Below are 15815 nucleotides of genomic sequence, written 5' to 3' on the forward strand. Positions count from 1 at the left end.
ATTTGACTTGGGAGCTGGCGTGATGCCGCTAGGGGCCTAGTTGATTAGGTCATCACAATAGGCCTGATTAATAGGGGTCTATTTCTCGGTAAATGTGCTGCTGACAGGAAGGGAGAGGAGGAAGAGGGGCCTCTTCGGCTCGTTAATCTGTCCAGCGGCTCTGAGGCTGTTGGCACACAATCGCGTTCTATTCTGCGCGGGCACGCACGCGGGCACGGCTGAACACAGACACTCACTCTCTTCTCATCCTTCACTATGTAGTTGCGGCCATGTTTCTTGGTCAGGTGTGGCGCCAGTACGTCGAAGCGGCGTCGGAACTCAGAGAAGACCAGGTGATCAGGGTATCCTGTAGAAAGGCGGGGGGAGAGGGACACCATCACACTGTAGCTAACTGGACTCAAGATGAACGCCATAAGTTGATATCAAATCCAATTCACTGTCACATACAGTATATCGCATCCAGCTGTAATTGACAAAGTGAAATGTTTTGGGATCTTGCTCCACGCTCGACAACAGCAGCAACAAGTCAATAACCGCTAATAAAAAGGGATAAAAAGTGACAATAAAGTGACAATAAAGTGACAATAGTACTAGTGCAATAATGTCAGTGTGCAATAATATGTGTAATGTTGTCAGATGTCAGAGCTCGAGTTGAGGAACTGCTAACAAGAGCATTCTTTGTTTTTTTTCGTCAGAAACCATACAGTTTCCGATATTGTTTCTTTCATATTGTCTTTTCTAGCACTGTTTCAGCAACTACGGTGGATGTGGAACCAGGCCAGCCCAGTACAGGGGCGGCAGGTAGCCTAGAGGTTAGAGAGGCCTGCCGATCGGGAGGTGGCTGGTTCGATCCCCACTCTAGGAGGGAGCCGGATGTGAGCTGGTAACTGGAAGGATACTGGCATCATATCTAAGGCTCCTACCACTGCCGTTGTGCCCTTGAGCACTCCAGGGGCGCCGAATATGGCTGACCCTGTGCCCAGAGCCCAGAGCTCTGTTCTCCCTTGGGTGTATGCACGTGTGTTGTCTCGGAGGGGGTGTGTGTGCGTTGCGTGTGTGTTGTCTTGGGGGGGGTGGGGGGGGGGTTGCACGTATCAAATTCCTACAATTGATGAAAAATTGATTGCATGGCCAAATAAACAGCCTTCTTCTTAGCTCAGCTAGGTTCGGTTCTGTAGTGTGAATCTGCCCTCTCACCTTGTCTGTAGATCCTCAGAGCGTCCAGCAGCTTGGAGCCCCGGAGCTGTGCACGGAGCAGGGCCACGTCCAGCTGCATCAGGCCAGAGTCTCCACTCTCACCCTGGACCTCTCCCTCCCCTCCGCGGGACGAGGGGCCCCACAGGGCATCAGCCTTGGGCAGCAGGCAGTGCACAAAGTGAACCCTGGACCTCCGCACCGTGTCCAACAGAGCATCCTGCAGGGGAGAGGGGTATGTTGAGACCGATGGTCCTCTGTGGCTGAGTTGGTTAGAGCGTTACGGTTGTGGGTTCAATTCCCACTGGGACCATACATACAAAAACATATATGCACTCATTGTAGGGTAAGTCGCTTTGGATAAATGTGTCAGCTAGATGGCATATATTATTCTAATACTCAGGTGGTAACAGTGAGATGCTAAAACCACTCCATTTATACTGATGGTATGACCCAGCATAATCATCAACTAAAACCCTCTGTAATCATATGCAAAGGCTCCGTAGACTGGCTCTCGTTTACATGTCACTGATAGCAAATTTCACACATTAAGAAATCTCATTAAGTAATCAGCCTGGGTTTTTAATAAATGGTCTGGCTAGAACTCTCATGTGCAGGCGAGAGGCTGAGCATGGGCAGCCCTCATACCCTTTAAAGCTGCAATAATACGGTAAAAACACGGGAAGATGGATGGTCTCACAAACGCAGTGTGAACACCTCTCCCTGTGGGGAGGGCATATATTAGGGCCATGCTAATTAAATGACTCTATTACTGAATGGGTCTGTGTATAATAATTAGAACTGGGGGCTCTATGGCCCACCAGGACTTACTGTAACTAAATATTGCCCATATTAATATATGAAAAGAAGAAGTGGAAATATGCTACTTAGGCCTTTCTCTTCCTCCTTCTCTCTCTCTCTCTCTCCCTCCCTCCTGCTCTCTTTCTCTCTCTCCTTCCTTGATGGTGAACTGGACTTTAATTGGTGATGTAATTGTTGAATGGAGACTTTTAATTATTTTACAGTATATGTATTGTATATGATGGTTAATAAAGAGCTTTTAAAAGTCTCTCCCTCCTCCTCCTCCTCTCTTTCCCTCTCTCTCTATCCTCCTCTCTCTCTGTCCTCCTCCTTCTCCCTCCTCCTCTCTCACCCTCTATTTCTTTTTCTCCCCCCTCTCCCTCCTCCTCTCTCTCCCTCCTCCTCGCTGTCCCTCCTATGGACTGTCCCTAGCCTCTCACCACTTGTAGTTTGATCTGGATGCAGAGGGACTTCTTCTTCACGGCCGCCACGCCCGTGGTGAAGGTCTTCCTCATGCTGCTGGCCCGTCGCAAGGTCAGCTGGGACACGCCCTCCAACCCCGCGATGGAGCCCGACAGGATGGTGGCCCCGCCCCCTCGGCTCATAAACAGAGCACTGATGTTCTTCCTAAACGAGAGACACACACACATCATTAAAAGGGCCAATCTGGGATTCAAACAACAACAAAAACAAAAGCGGTCACCCCGCCAGTCTTTGGGGGAAACACCTGAGGGATGGGGTAAGACAGTCGAACTAAGCTTATGAGGCATTTATAAGTGATATTCTTCAAGAATCAATGGCTTTATACCATTTAAGTCAAAGTAAAAAAAAATTATACCAATCACAGATTGGCCCTTTAACGTTCAGAAGTGTGACTGGTCTTACTTCTGGGAGTCCTGTAAGAGACTGGCAGCGTTGGTAGAGGCAGGGTTCTGCTTGGCGTGACCCAGCCACCCCCGAGCATCATACTCCACCCAGTCTGTCCCGTGACTGTGGCCCAGCAGGAAGTGATGCTGCCGCTCGCTCTTCAGCAGCAGAGTGTGACCTAACAGGCAGAGAGAGATCCCTTAAAACCATTGTTGATAAGGACAAGTGTGTGTGTGTGTGTGTGTATACAGTATGTGTGTGTGTGTGTATACAGTATGTATGTGTGTGTGTGTGTGTGTGTGTGTGTGTGTATATACAGTGTGTGTGTATACAGTATGTGTGTGTGTGTGTGTGTATACAGTATGTATGTGTGTATATATATGTATGTATGTATGTATGTATGTATGTATGTATGTATGTATGTGTGTGTATGTATGTATGTATGTATGTTCTGCACAGTGTTGCTTCCTTCCTCTCCTCACCTTTGCTCTCTCCCTCCCCAGGGCCGTAGTAGCTGAAGAGACGGCCCAGTAGCGTCTCCTCAGAGCCTCCAGGCTGCATGGCCTCCTCCTCCATCAGCCACAACAGGCCTCGCGCCTCATCAGTCCGTGTCAGTGTCCGCACCTGATATACACACACACGTACACACACACGTACACACACACACACGTACACACACACGTACACACACACACACACGTACACACACACTCTCTCTGGTCAGACACGTCTCTTCCCACTCACATCATTTTCTCTGCTTGATTTGCAGTCCTCAGCCCTGTGCATGAGTAGCATCAACTATCATACTAGAAACTTACTGGAGCCTCAGTTTGCTTTTCAGCCTACCTACACACACACTGACTCACCACAGTTAAGGCACTCAGCCAGCCCACTCACGCTCACACTGTCAGGTCGGCTTCAAGCCTTAGTAATCTAGTCATCTCCCTACTTATGGAGGATTCATTCTATAAGACTGGAGGTATTTCAACACACTTATGATTGAAATAGTCTACTTTTTCCACCTTTTTGTTCACAGTAAATCTCACCTGAGTATTGCCAAAACAAACCCTGGGCAGATGACGGTGTGAGGGTTGTCGGTTTGTCATATTTACCCCATAGGCCACAACTCACAGCTTTCATGCTTTTGTTCGATTTTCCAAAAAAGCAATTAGCATCGTTTGTTTCCCAAAGTTTAAAAGGGCAGAGACAGGCCATTAGCCGTGACTCTCATTAAGACCAATATCAGAGTGAGAGCTCAAAGGCACTGGAGCGTTCATGAAGTCTGGTCCAATTCAGCAATTAGGGGAATAATGGTGTCCACAAGTCAGCTTTTTGGTATAATTGAACTCTGATTCGGAAAAAATACCACTTTATTTCCCAAGGGAGGATGGCTAAGAAAATAGACACCCACTGAGAGTCCTTGGAGCAAATGCTCTTGACTCATTACAGTCAGCAGAGAATGATATCTGGCCAAAGTTGAATGAAAAAATGTAATGCTCTCATGCTGAACCCTGCCATTATTATTCTCCAAAGATTTTTGTCAGTTCCAATACAAAGTACCTCTCTGTCAGAGGCACACACACAAAGTGCCCCTCAGCTACTCTAGAAGCTTCCACAGCAATCACAGGAGACAGGGGGCCATAGGGACCCAGATTGAACATCAGAGGACAACACTCTAAAAGTGCCCATTTCAATTCAACTGTCAGCTTTGATCCATGGGTCTTCAAGAGAACAGTGAGCGATGTCTTCCAGTGTAGATTATGCCGTTTTATTTTATTTTCTCTGACTTTAAAAGAACATGGCCTTTTCTTTTTCCATCTGCTGTACACTGGTTCACTGCTTTTGAGAGACTGCTCCAGCAAGGGCAGGAACCTTTACAAAGCAAAACACTCAAACCAACCAAACTGGAATTATTACACAGTGATCCCTGACACTGACAACAATAGTGTGTCATTTCTGGTTTCCATGGCACATGGAACAGGAGACTGGAAAGGCACTGATTTGGGATTTTTTTCACTCCCTCCTCCGACTCCACCATCAAAGAGTGGATTTTCTGTTTCTCTGTTTGGTGAATGTCTGCCTACTCCTTCACTGTCTGGTGGATTGATGCTTTATTAGATTATTATCCCCCCAAATCTTAAAATCATGTCAAAAAAAGTACAAAACAGAGCAGACAAGTGACTTGTAGAACTGAAACTAACTGAGAAAATGAATATCAAACTCAAATTCTCAAACCTACAAAAGGTGGTGGAATCAACAGGAATCATAAAGCTACTGTATTACAAATGAATAACAGCAAAGACTGGCAGTGGGCAGTGAACAGACTGCCATGAGAAGGATCTGTCATCTGTCAGAACAAAGCATTGAGGGATCCATATGGGAGTTATCATGATCAGTGTCAAAGGGAAATAATGACCACAGGCTTCCAAACCACACAGAGGAAAATACCCTATTCAATCAAAACAGTAACAGGGTTAAGGTCAAAATTAAAAAGATAATACATTCTGGCCTGAAAGGATGAACATTTGGATTAATCTGCTCGACAATGTAAAAGTAAAACAAAAAGAGAAACGTCATCGCATTCAAACTACCTGTTGAAAGAATGCTGTTTTAATGCTATTCTAGTTTGAATTGAATAGGGCCCCCTAAGTATGAGAACAGACATTAAAAGAGTGTCCTTACCATTGCTTGACTTGACGCTTGGTCTACAGCGGCTACAGACAGTGATGTGCTGGGCTCTATGTCATCTAATGCAAGCTCTATGTTTTCCTAGATGGGGGACAGAGGGGCGGATTAGGAACAACTAATCAATTAATGAACAACATCCATTTGAAGAAAGGAATCAATGTTTTTTTTTGTTGGCTACCAGTGACTGTCATCACAACATTGTCAAAAATGGTCTTCTCTCGAATGAGGTTCCTCGAAAACACCCATATCTTTGTCAACTGAAAATAAACGGAAAATCTCAAACTCAAGAGAACACAGAGCGTTTTCTATTTAACACTCACATAGTTTGAGGTTACCACATTGCAAGAGAGCCATTTTGTTATGTAAGGCAGCACAAACCTTTTATACACTACCAACCAAACACAAACAATGGGACTAAAAGATAATGCATGGTGAAAAAATTGCAGTTTATAAAATACACACACACACACACACACACACACACACACACACACACACACACACACACACACACACACACACACACACACACACACACACACACACACACACACACACACACACACACACACACACACACACACACACACACACACACACACACACACACACACAGGGTAGGCAGGGATGATTCCTCCCAATTATTATGGGTATAGGGACCAGCATTAGTGGGTAGATGAGGGAGAGAGTAAAAGGAAGGGTGTTATTCTCCCTCAGCCGGTGGCACCACCGCTGTGCAGCTCGCCACACTTCACACAGTCTGTGATGAGTGACCTCGCTTTGGTGCCGGCAGGGAAGGAGAAATGGCAATCACCAGGGTCTATGGGCTTACTGTATGCCTGACTGACACTATTGATGAGGGAGGGGGGGGCGTACCGTACCACATGAGCTCTGGCTAGGCTACGGAGACGGTGAGGAAGGAATAAGAAATAATCCAACTGGTGTATGGACAGCATCTGTGTAGTTATCCTTTATGTGTGCATGGCTGTTTGCATGGCTGTGTGTATATATATATACAGTGTGTGTGTGTGTGTGTGTGTGTGTGTGTGCGCACGCGTGCGTATGCTCGTGCATATATGCGTTAACTCTGTGTGTGTGTGTGTGTGTCTACCTCCTTGTATCTCTCCAGCTCCTGTACGAACGTGCGCTGGTAGAAGAGAGTCTGCAGGCGCTCCTGGGCGTAGTTCTGGCACAGCTCCTCGAAGGTGGCCCCGCGCTCCCGCTTGGCCTGCCGAGGGTTCTGGAAGCCCGGCGTGTCCACGATGAGTAGGGAGCACAGGGAGTGCTGGCTGGACTTAAGAGCCCTGACAGACGGAGGGACACACAAGCACAGTCAGAGACAGGAAGGAAGACCAGAAAAGAACCATGCCTAATCCGAAACGGAGAGGCCAGCTGTAGCCGTGCATCATCATCTCTCTGTCGTGACTAACCGGTTGATGAGGGAGATGAGGAGGGTGAAGAGTTCAGAGTACAGCCCAGATGCCATGGCCTCTAAACACTCCATGGCTGTGGACTTGGATCCTGGTTGGAGAACAAACACACACACACACACACACACACACACACACACAATGAATTTAAAACAACATCCAACATTAACCAGACAACGCTCTGGCGACTTCAATGACGGTGTGATCTGATACGGGATAACTGCAGGGAGCCGGCTCAAACAGGTTTTATTTATTTGCTTGTGAATCTCTGGAGGTTAGACAACTGGTTTGTCTGTGTTTGATGTGAAGCTACATTGCTGTATCATACTGGCAGACAGGGCAGGACGGGTTTAATCTAGTCTGGAGCTTGGGACTCGGGCTTGTCAGTGGTGGTCAGATCAAACCACTCGGACGTCTCTGTATGCCTCCTGGCTCTGGACACCTGTTAAAGCTTCCTGACATCAGATAGCCATCTCATCCACTAGACTAGACCCAGGCAATCTACTGGGCTAAGGATGGGGAGGGAGATATCTCTGTGTTCTTGTTAGGGGGCTGAGGGGGGCTATCTCTGTGTTCTGGTTAAAGGGCTGAGGGGGGATATCTCTGTGTTTTTGTTAGGGGGCTGAGGGGGGGAGGTAGAATCAAGGCCAACACTGTCTATTACGAAAGTGAAACAGTCCTGACCAACTCTGTGTCCTTCAAAGTATATGGTAGCCTCTGATAAAAAGGTGCTGTGCATGTGTGGAAAAATCAATGCAAGGCAATTATCATTGCAAGGGCAATTCATGAAGAGCACTTGTAGAAATGTTTGTCCTGATATGTTTCTCTGTACCCATCGGTCAATACCCACTCTATAGAGCTGTGCTATTCCTTACGTAGGTAAACTTTAACTTTCAGAAATGCTTGCAGTTTCCCTTAGGTGATGAGTGAGTGTGTGTGTGTCAGTCTGTGTCTTTGTCTGTTTCACCCTGTGTGTGTGTGTGTGTGTGTGTATGCGCAATGATGACATGCTTATGGTACCTGAGGCGTCCCCAGTGGTGTCGTCAGCGGCCTGGCGGATGGTGCTGGCTCTGGGCAGGGTGCCCTTGGCCTGGTGCTTGAAGATGGAGGAGGAGAGCTCTTCCAGGGTGCAGCCCAGCAGGTAGGCAGCCTTCTGCGCCCACTCATGACGTGCAAACTGCTTCCGACCGGCTGAGGCCCAAACATAACAACCACCATTATCCCCTCTGCCAACAAGCACAAGTCTGCTCACAACATGAGACTGCCATTTCTGACAGAGTGGGAGAGTGTGTGTATGTGTGTGTCTCTGTCATTTCGACCCTGCTGGAGGCTAACACTGCTGTGATGGTACATGCCCGTTATACCCTTATTACAACAGCAAAATGAGCTCGGGATAGTGTGTACTTGTACATCTGGCTGTCCTATTTCAGTCTTATTAGCTAGACGTAGGCGCAGTTCATCACTTTTTTGGGAGGGGGTTATTTTGTTCTTATCCAGAGAAGAATATTACAATTGCTATCATCACACACAGTGAGTACACAGTGACTCTGTTGAAACATGGGCCTCAGTCTGCGAAACCACGCTTCCCTTTCATCTATCGGAGGGCTGATGAGAGCGGGCGGATACGAGTGTGTTTTAATTTCCATCCCAGCATTGAGTGGAATCTCCTCAGACACTTGAGACAGACAGAGGGCGACCGGGGAAACATCAAACAATGGGCTTCTGACAGAGACATGCTGGGATCTCCCTGTTTCATCAGGCTTCTGAGAGCGTGTCACATGCTCCGCCTTCTGACAAGCAAGAAGGGTTATGAAGGCGATCAAAAGAGAAGACTGAGAACTTCATTAAAATGCTAATGAAACGCTGTCTGCTAAGTGCGATAAAAGCATAGAGGCGGAATGTTAACAATAGGAGGAATGTGTCTTTACCTTCGTCAGCGTCTGCGTTGCAAGAGGGGGGCGGGGGGGGGCGGGGGCGGAGCAGCATGCAACATGCAAGTAAGAAAGTAAGTGATTAGAGCACAAATACATATGTTATGTTAGAGCCACAGTAGCAATGTCTTCAGGAGATGAACAATCAAGCTCTGATGAAGTTGATCTTCAACACAGCCTCTCTCTCTCACACACACACACACACACACACACACACACACACACACAAACAGATACGGTAACACAGAGCCGTAACTGAAACACCTGATGGGCCACACCAAGAGGAAGGAAATGTGCATGCTTCCAGTTGACCTTCATGCTGCATTCAGGTACTGTCGGAGATTCATGAAACACATCTCTACTGAGGGTTAAATAGCCCTCTCCTATAAACGCCCAAATAATCCTCATGGTCATTTCTTTGAACCAGGAGGTGGAGAGATAGAACTGTATGTCCTTTGATTCTGCTTCATTTTTCTATCTACAATAACGAACAACTGATAAGAAATACAGGTCTATGCTGCCCTCTTGTGTTCATTAATCAAGCAGCGATGTCTGAAGGTGTTTCATCAAAACCTTAGAGAGGCTAAGCTCCTAAAAGTAATACAAATATAATGGTATTTTATTTCCATATTTATAATCATCAGACACAAATCTAGAGGTTGCATAGGACAACCAAATATTCCTTAGATTGGAATTGCATCAGTTTACACTTCAGAGAACGAGAGAGAAAGGGAAAGAGAGAGAATGAGATAGAGCACCCAAAGAGAAATGTACACTGCAGGTGGAAACAAAGCCACACAGGAGGTTTGTGAGATCATTACCACGTTCGTCTATGGCTGACACTGCAGAGAAGGGCAATGTTAGATTGTTATGTGAACAAATACTCCCAACAGAACATGGCATCCATTAGCAGAATAAACAAAGAGTCTTGCCCTGGGCTTTGTCAGGAAAAAATAGCATTCAGACGCATCAGAACATCTCTTGATGAACAGCCTGTGAGATTGTTTCCCCTTTCAAAGCACAGCAAGCAGACACTGGGTGCCTTCCATTGACAAGATGAGGCATTTTGTCATCATAAGGCGCGAAGCTGCCAGTATAGACTTCTGTCTGTTGCCTGATGAGCTGGAACAATTAAAACTCCACAGTTGTCAACCGACTGTCTCATACATCGACAAATCAGAAGATCCTTCTGTGATGCGCTCGAGTGAATGATAAGGGGATGCAATTAACATCATCCCTGCAGATGGCGGGACTTTGCATTGTTAACAGAGTTTGTGGACATATAACATATTTCTTTGTCACAGAAGTCATCTTTGTTTGTTTCAGGAAGCTTGAAGCGCTTACCAAGAGCCTTGATAAGACAGCTCACATGCTCATTTCAATGCGCGGTGAACAGCAACTCTGCCTGACTGGCATCTTGGATTCTAGTTATTCTGAAGGCACCCATATGTCTCTTTGCTTGGCTTTGTTTTCTTAATGATACCACGTGTATCATGACCAGTCCTTAATTTACATATGGTTCTATGAAAACAGAATAGATGCATGCAGACAATATGCATCTAAAATAAGTGTTATGGTAAACTGCAATCCCATATACAAGTGTTCCATGGGAAAGAACTGCTTTGCATTCAAAAGCCATTGTTGATGATAGAGTTGACATAAGATATGCTTTTATGGTCTGTTTGCATAGAAATTTGCTTTCTCCATGCCTACAGGAATGGATCATTCAGACAAGGTGTCCTAACCTGGTGTGTAGTGTGTGTCTTACCCTTGGTGGCCCCTGCAGCCCCCAGGTGGTAGATGGCCCCCAGGACCAACCAGAAGGCTCTCTGCTCCTCCCCACTGATCCCCAGCACCTTCATAGCTGCTTGGAGCTTGGTGAACTGCTGAGACGCCTTCTGTTTGTCTTCAGGCTGGGGGAGAAACAACAGGCGTTCAAATTTAGTTTCCTTTATTCTGGAGATAGTTTAAAAAGCATCTGGGACACTACTGGAGCATATTGAAGTGAAGAGGAAATTCATGATGCAACTCCTGGAGGATAATAAAACTTAAAAGCTTATTTATTTATAAAACCAATGCATTCTGAAGAAGGCTACAGGCCGAAATGTGTTCGTTTTAACAATTGTCCTCTTCACTTCAGTTTGCCTCAATTCATGCACCTTGGTTGGAGTGCAAGATAGCGCCAGAGTTCCTTTCTCTTTACACTACTGGAGCGTGTATAAAATACAAACTCAGAACACAAAGCTTCTTGGGTATTAACCTTGGGTTGAGGCACAATCCCAAAGGCGCTGTTTTCAGCAAAGTGGTTGAAGTGCAGCTCAGTCCTAAGAAAACAACAGAGACAAGCGTGTCAGTCACCATGACAACAGGAGCACGTCTGACAGTGTTCTTCATTGTTTCTGACCTTCACCTTCAACATTCAAAACACTCAGAAGTACATCAAGGACAGAGGGGAGTTTGGGAAGGGAACCGCTAAAGGTCCACACAGAGACCAGAGGAAGCTAACCGCTACCAGAGTACAGTACCCACACCTGACTAGCCCACCCACAGCCCACCCAGGAATGACACAAAGCCCATACGAACCAGCCCTCACAACTCCCATCTCCACCTCCAACCTGGAACTCATCAACACTGACTATAATGAAGCTACAACCAACGCATTGGACTGCGGTGGGTGCGAGTGCACAGGGCAGGGCAGGTTGGTTGTGACAGCTGTGTGTTGCGGCCTGACCTGAGAGAGCTCTCTGCTCCAGCCATCAAGTAGTAGAAGACATTGAAGGTGGACTCTCCCTCCGGACGCCTGGTCACCCTCACCTTCTCCAGCAGCATGGTCTAGAACGACAGAGCAAAGCCACACTCAGCTCACTTCACAAAGCGCTTCACCTTCAGCCACTGTCAGTCAACAGTATCACAAAATATATTGGGTGTCAGTACAAAAGACACAAATATAGTAAGGAAATGTGATAAAAGAAGGCTACTGGTTAGCCACCCCCTGTCCTCCGATTTCTACCTCCACCAGCCTCCCCTGATGTGTACAGTATATGCACTGGCATAACACTAGAGTGACAGGTGGAGAGTGAGAGGGAATGAGAGATGAGATGTAATCATTGGGTTGTTCTTCTGTACAGAGGTGTCTCCTGGGCCACGGCTCTTTAGAATGGCTCGTGGCTTTGTACCTGGATGGAGGCAGAGGCCACCTGGCCAGCCTGGTCAAAGTCCAGGGAGACGATGTGAGAGAAGCGGCTGGCGTTCCCGTTCATGGAGGTGGAGCTGTTCCCAAAGGCTTCCAGGATGGTGTAGACCGCCTGCCACTTCTCCGCTGGGACACACAGAAAGAACAGACACGTGATGTGAAGGCATGGTGTAAAGAGTATTTGGAGCATATCCTGATGTTATTCTCTTTCAGAAAATAGTATTTAAAAGCGCTTAAAACTCCAGATATGTGCATAAATAAACAAGTGCCTTGTCCTGCTTTTGCAAGGTCTCTTCCAGAATAGTCTGTTTCACCAGACTATTTACCACACTAACCATACACTCTACTGTATGTGCTGCAGTTCAGTCGTTTTTTTCAGCAATATCGTGAATAAGAAAATGTGGATATCGCCCATACCTAAAGGCTTCATCTGCCAGACCAATACAGGTAAGTAGTGACATGTACAACAAAAAAAGGTGTGTCCTTTGTTCCTCCAAGAGAGGGGATATTGTGTCCAACCAGACATACCTGAGAAGGTTTTGCCGGGGCTGCCAGCGATGGTGACCAGGTACTGCACCAGGTGCTGGCCGTTGGTGGTCTTGCCGCTGCCACTCTTGCCCAGCAGGATGATTGACTGGTCCTGGCGTGTGGTTAGCAGGTTCCTGTAGGCCGACTGGGCCACGCCATAGATGTGCGGGGCGACATCCTCCTTCCTGCAGCCCTTAAACATGTGCACCACCTGGTATGGCCACAGAGAGAGAGAGAGAGAGAGAGAGAGAGTCAGAGAAGGAGAGGGGTGAGGGAGAGAGAATGGGGTATTGTCATCATAGGAAATACCCAAAATACAAAATCCACACATATTCTTCCATGAGCTTTTATATATGGTTAGCGTTAGGGTTAACCCCCCCACCTCCCCCACCCTGACTCCCCCTGGCAGACAGCACACAGGACTGTACCTTCTCAGAGTACATGGAGGGGGCACTGATGGGGTTGATGACCACCATGTTGGGCCCTGCATGAGTGTGGACCAGGTTTCCCCCGTAGCGCTGGCGCAGAGAGTGCATCACACTGGACTCGTTCAGGTACTGCAGGGAGGCCAGGTCCTCCACACGGTCAAAGCCTGGAGGGTTGGCCTGAGTGAGGGGGCAGAACGTAGGTCAAACAGAAGTCGCTGCATATACAAGAGCAACAGAGGTGTAGAGCAATAGAGGTGGACACAAAAACTTACTACAGTTCCTAGAGCCAAAAAGGGTTCTACATGGAACCCAAAAGGGTTCTTCGCAGGGGTTCTCTCCCACAGGGACAGCTGAAGAAGAACCCTTTTTTTGGAACCCTTTTATTCTAAGAGTGTACTGCTTTGAAAGAGCACCTAACGAGTCAGAGACCTCCAGCGTGTACAGTAGAACTGATCCCAGTACCTTCTCCACGTCATCCTCGTCCACATCCAGCAGTGAGCCGTCACTCTCCAGCCTGATCTTCACCTTCCCCTCTGGGAGACTCCCTGGCTCCGTCTTCAACAGAGTCGCTGCAGTGACAGAGACACAGTCAATACAATATGATATGATATTATATACAGTATATTATGATATATTATGATATACTGTACAGCCTCTACTTAGCCATAGATTACCTTTGAGCATGCATTTGAGCAACATAATAATATTGACAGATTGCGTGCATGGGTTGTGTCCTGTGTGTGTGTGTGTGTGTGTGTGTGTGTGTGTAACTGGTAATCAATCAAGTCATATGCTTGAATTTTGCCCCCATTAGGATGACTGTTGAGGAGATTCACTGACCCAAGGAGAATCCATCCTTGTGGACCAGCCATACTTTCTCTGTGCCGTACCAGGATTTCTCAGCAGCTATCTGCTCCTCTGTCTTCACCTGTAGGAGAGAGGGTCCACAGACAGGGTGAGTAAACTGATAAACACACACACACACACACACACACCAGGTTGACGTCAGTTAGCACGGATTCACGTTCTGCACATCAGTGAGGGCCAATCACTTGTCCCTCCTCTTATACACCGAGGTCAAAGGTCAACATTAAAGCATGCATTAAGGAGACCCCTATCAGTGACATACATGGCATCCATTACTTTGTGTGTCCGTCGAATGGTAACCTGACAATGTGGATACTGTAGGTGGCACCTGCACTGGAGCACCAACATCCATGTGAAGGAGGAGGAGTTTGGGGTTTCAGGATCACCCCCACCCCCGCCCCCGCCCCCACCCCAAAAACCTCCTCTCCTCATTTGCCATTCAGTGAGCCTCTCCTGATGCTCCTGATCCCTCCAATCTGTGTGTTTACCATCAGATCACTGTGACCAAGCAACACAGGGAGATAGGGAGAGAGAGCCAGCGGGCGGGCGGGGAGAGAGAGAGAGAGAGAGAGAGAGAGAGAGAGCTGTTCTTCCACAGGCACCCTCTCAGTGACAGTAACATGATAGATAGGGAGTCATAAATAAAGCATGCCACAACATTACACAGCACAACAACACATGCCTGTGGGCTGGCCGGCCACCGTTCAGGACCACAGCACCCCACCACACAACTCAATCAAGGTTGAGTACGTTTCTTTGGAGACTTCATGCAACTTGCAGTCATCCTTGACGTTCTTCTGACGTGGTCAGAAACCCAAAGTGAAAAATCAAGCCACATCAACAGTCATGCACACAAACTCTCACAGCAAGCAAACGTGACGAGGGTAGAATAGTGAGGAATGCACATCATTACCGTTAAGACACCAAGGATTCAATATGTTAGCAGTGCAGCGTCTTGAATTCTCAGTATCCTACAGATTTATTAAAAGATACAAAATCCCTGGTTGTCTTAATGAACCACACACACACGCACACACACACCACTCTAGGGGGTGGTGGGGGGGGGGGGGTGCTTGGGGAATTGCATTCAGGCATAGCAGTGGCCAGACCTTGGGTTGAGTGGCAGCTGAGTGTGCCGCCTGCAGGACGGCCACAGGGTCCTCATCCACCTTGCTCTGAGGGAGGGCAGGGAGAAGTAGGGGGGGTCAATCAAGAGGAGAGAGAGAGAGAGAGGTACACCTCAGGGATACAGCATCCATGCTCAAACACATGCCAACAGCCATTACACATCCTTGTCAGGATTCAGGAACGTCATCATTTGTGAATTGGGGTCGAGGGGAGGATACAGTACACGTGCAGATGGAGAAAATAACAGACGAAAATAACTGACGCCAGTCACAGACAGTGTTATATAAGGCACTATGGTGAACTGAAAGAAGATGAGTCCCAGTGTTAATCCTTGCATCTTTACTAATATCTGTTACTAAGCCCAGCAGAGCCAGTCTCTGTGCGAGGGGTTAGGTCACATTACTGGGGGCACCAGAAAAGCTGCACCAATGAAGGCAAAGAATGTGGTTCAAAACACTGAGGGGAAAGTACAGGGTGCAGGCAGAACCCCAGGATGGTGGGGTGGGGGGTGACGGGAGGGGTCAGTCAAGGAGAACAGGCTTACACTCCAGCAGGACACACGAGCACACACTCCAGCCAGGCCCTGTGTGGGGGGTGTGGGTGAGTGGCCAGTCTGGGGACAGGTGTGACAGGGGACGGACAGTACCTGAGAGGAAGCTGGGCCACTGGCCAGGGACACAGACTAGCCACACAGCAACGCACACAGCAGCAACGAGGACAGCAGCAAACCAAGAGGCAACCCACAGGGAGACAGACAGAG

At 47.6% G+C, this 15815-nt stretch overlaps 1 protein-coding gene across 3 annotated transcripts in view; it reads right to left on the reverse strand.

Moving 5' to 3' along the window:
• The window catches only part of LOC310824121 (unconventional myosin-XVIIIa-like), a 68709-nt gene that overhangs the window by 31271 nt on the left and 21623 nt on the right, over window positions 1-15815 (reverse strand). For 2 of the 3 annotated variants that reach the window (XM_083696970.1, XM_083696971.1), the window contains exons 3-19: window positions 13901-13988; window positions 13523-13629; window positions 13061-13237; window positions 12633-12843; window positions 12088-12230; window positions 11643-11743; window positions 11172-11235; window positions 10680-10824; window positions 8001-8171; window positions 6981-7071; window positions 6662-6854; window positions 5545-5631; window positions 3345-3486; window positions 2881-3040; window positions 2436-2622; window positions 1198-1414; window positions 237-346 (exon numbers count right to left, since the gene is read on the reverse strand). In XM_083696970.1, coding sequence (XP_083553096.1) covers window positions 237-346; window positions 1198-1414; window positions 2436-2622; window positions 2881-3040; window positions 3345-3486; window positions 5545-5631; window positions 6662-6854; window positions 6981-7071; window positions 8001-8171; window positions 10680-10824; window positions 11172-11235; window positions 11643-11743; window positions 12088-12230; window positions 12633-12843; window positions 13061-13237; window positions 13523-13629; window positions 13901-13988 — 2394 coding nt within the window. Of the gene's footprint in view, window positions 1-236; window positions 347-1197; window positions 1415-2435; window positions 2623-2880; window positions 3041-3344; window positions 3487-5544; window positions 5632-6661; window positions 6855-6980; window positions 7072-8000; window positions 8172-8908; window positions 8921-10679; window positions 10825-11171; window positions 11236-11642; window positions 11744-12087; window positions 12231-12632; window positions 12844-13060; window positions 13238-13522; window positions 13630-13900; window positions 13989-15815 lie in introns of all 3 variants that reach the window. The other variant, XM_083696969.1, reaches the window with a different exon arrangement.

The sequence above is a fragment of the Argentina silus genome (assembly GCF_951799395.1).
Source record: "Argentina silus genome assembly, chromosome: 2".
NCBI lineage: Eukaryota > Metazoa > Chordata > Actinopteri > Argentiniformes > Argentinidae > Argentina > Argentina silus.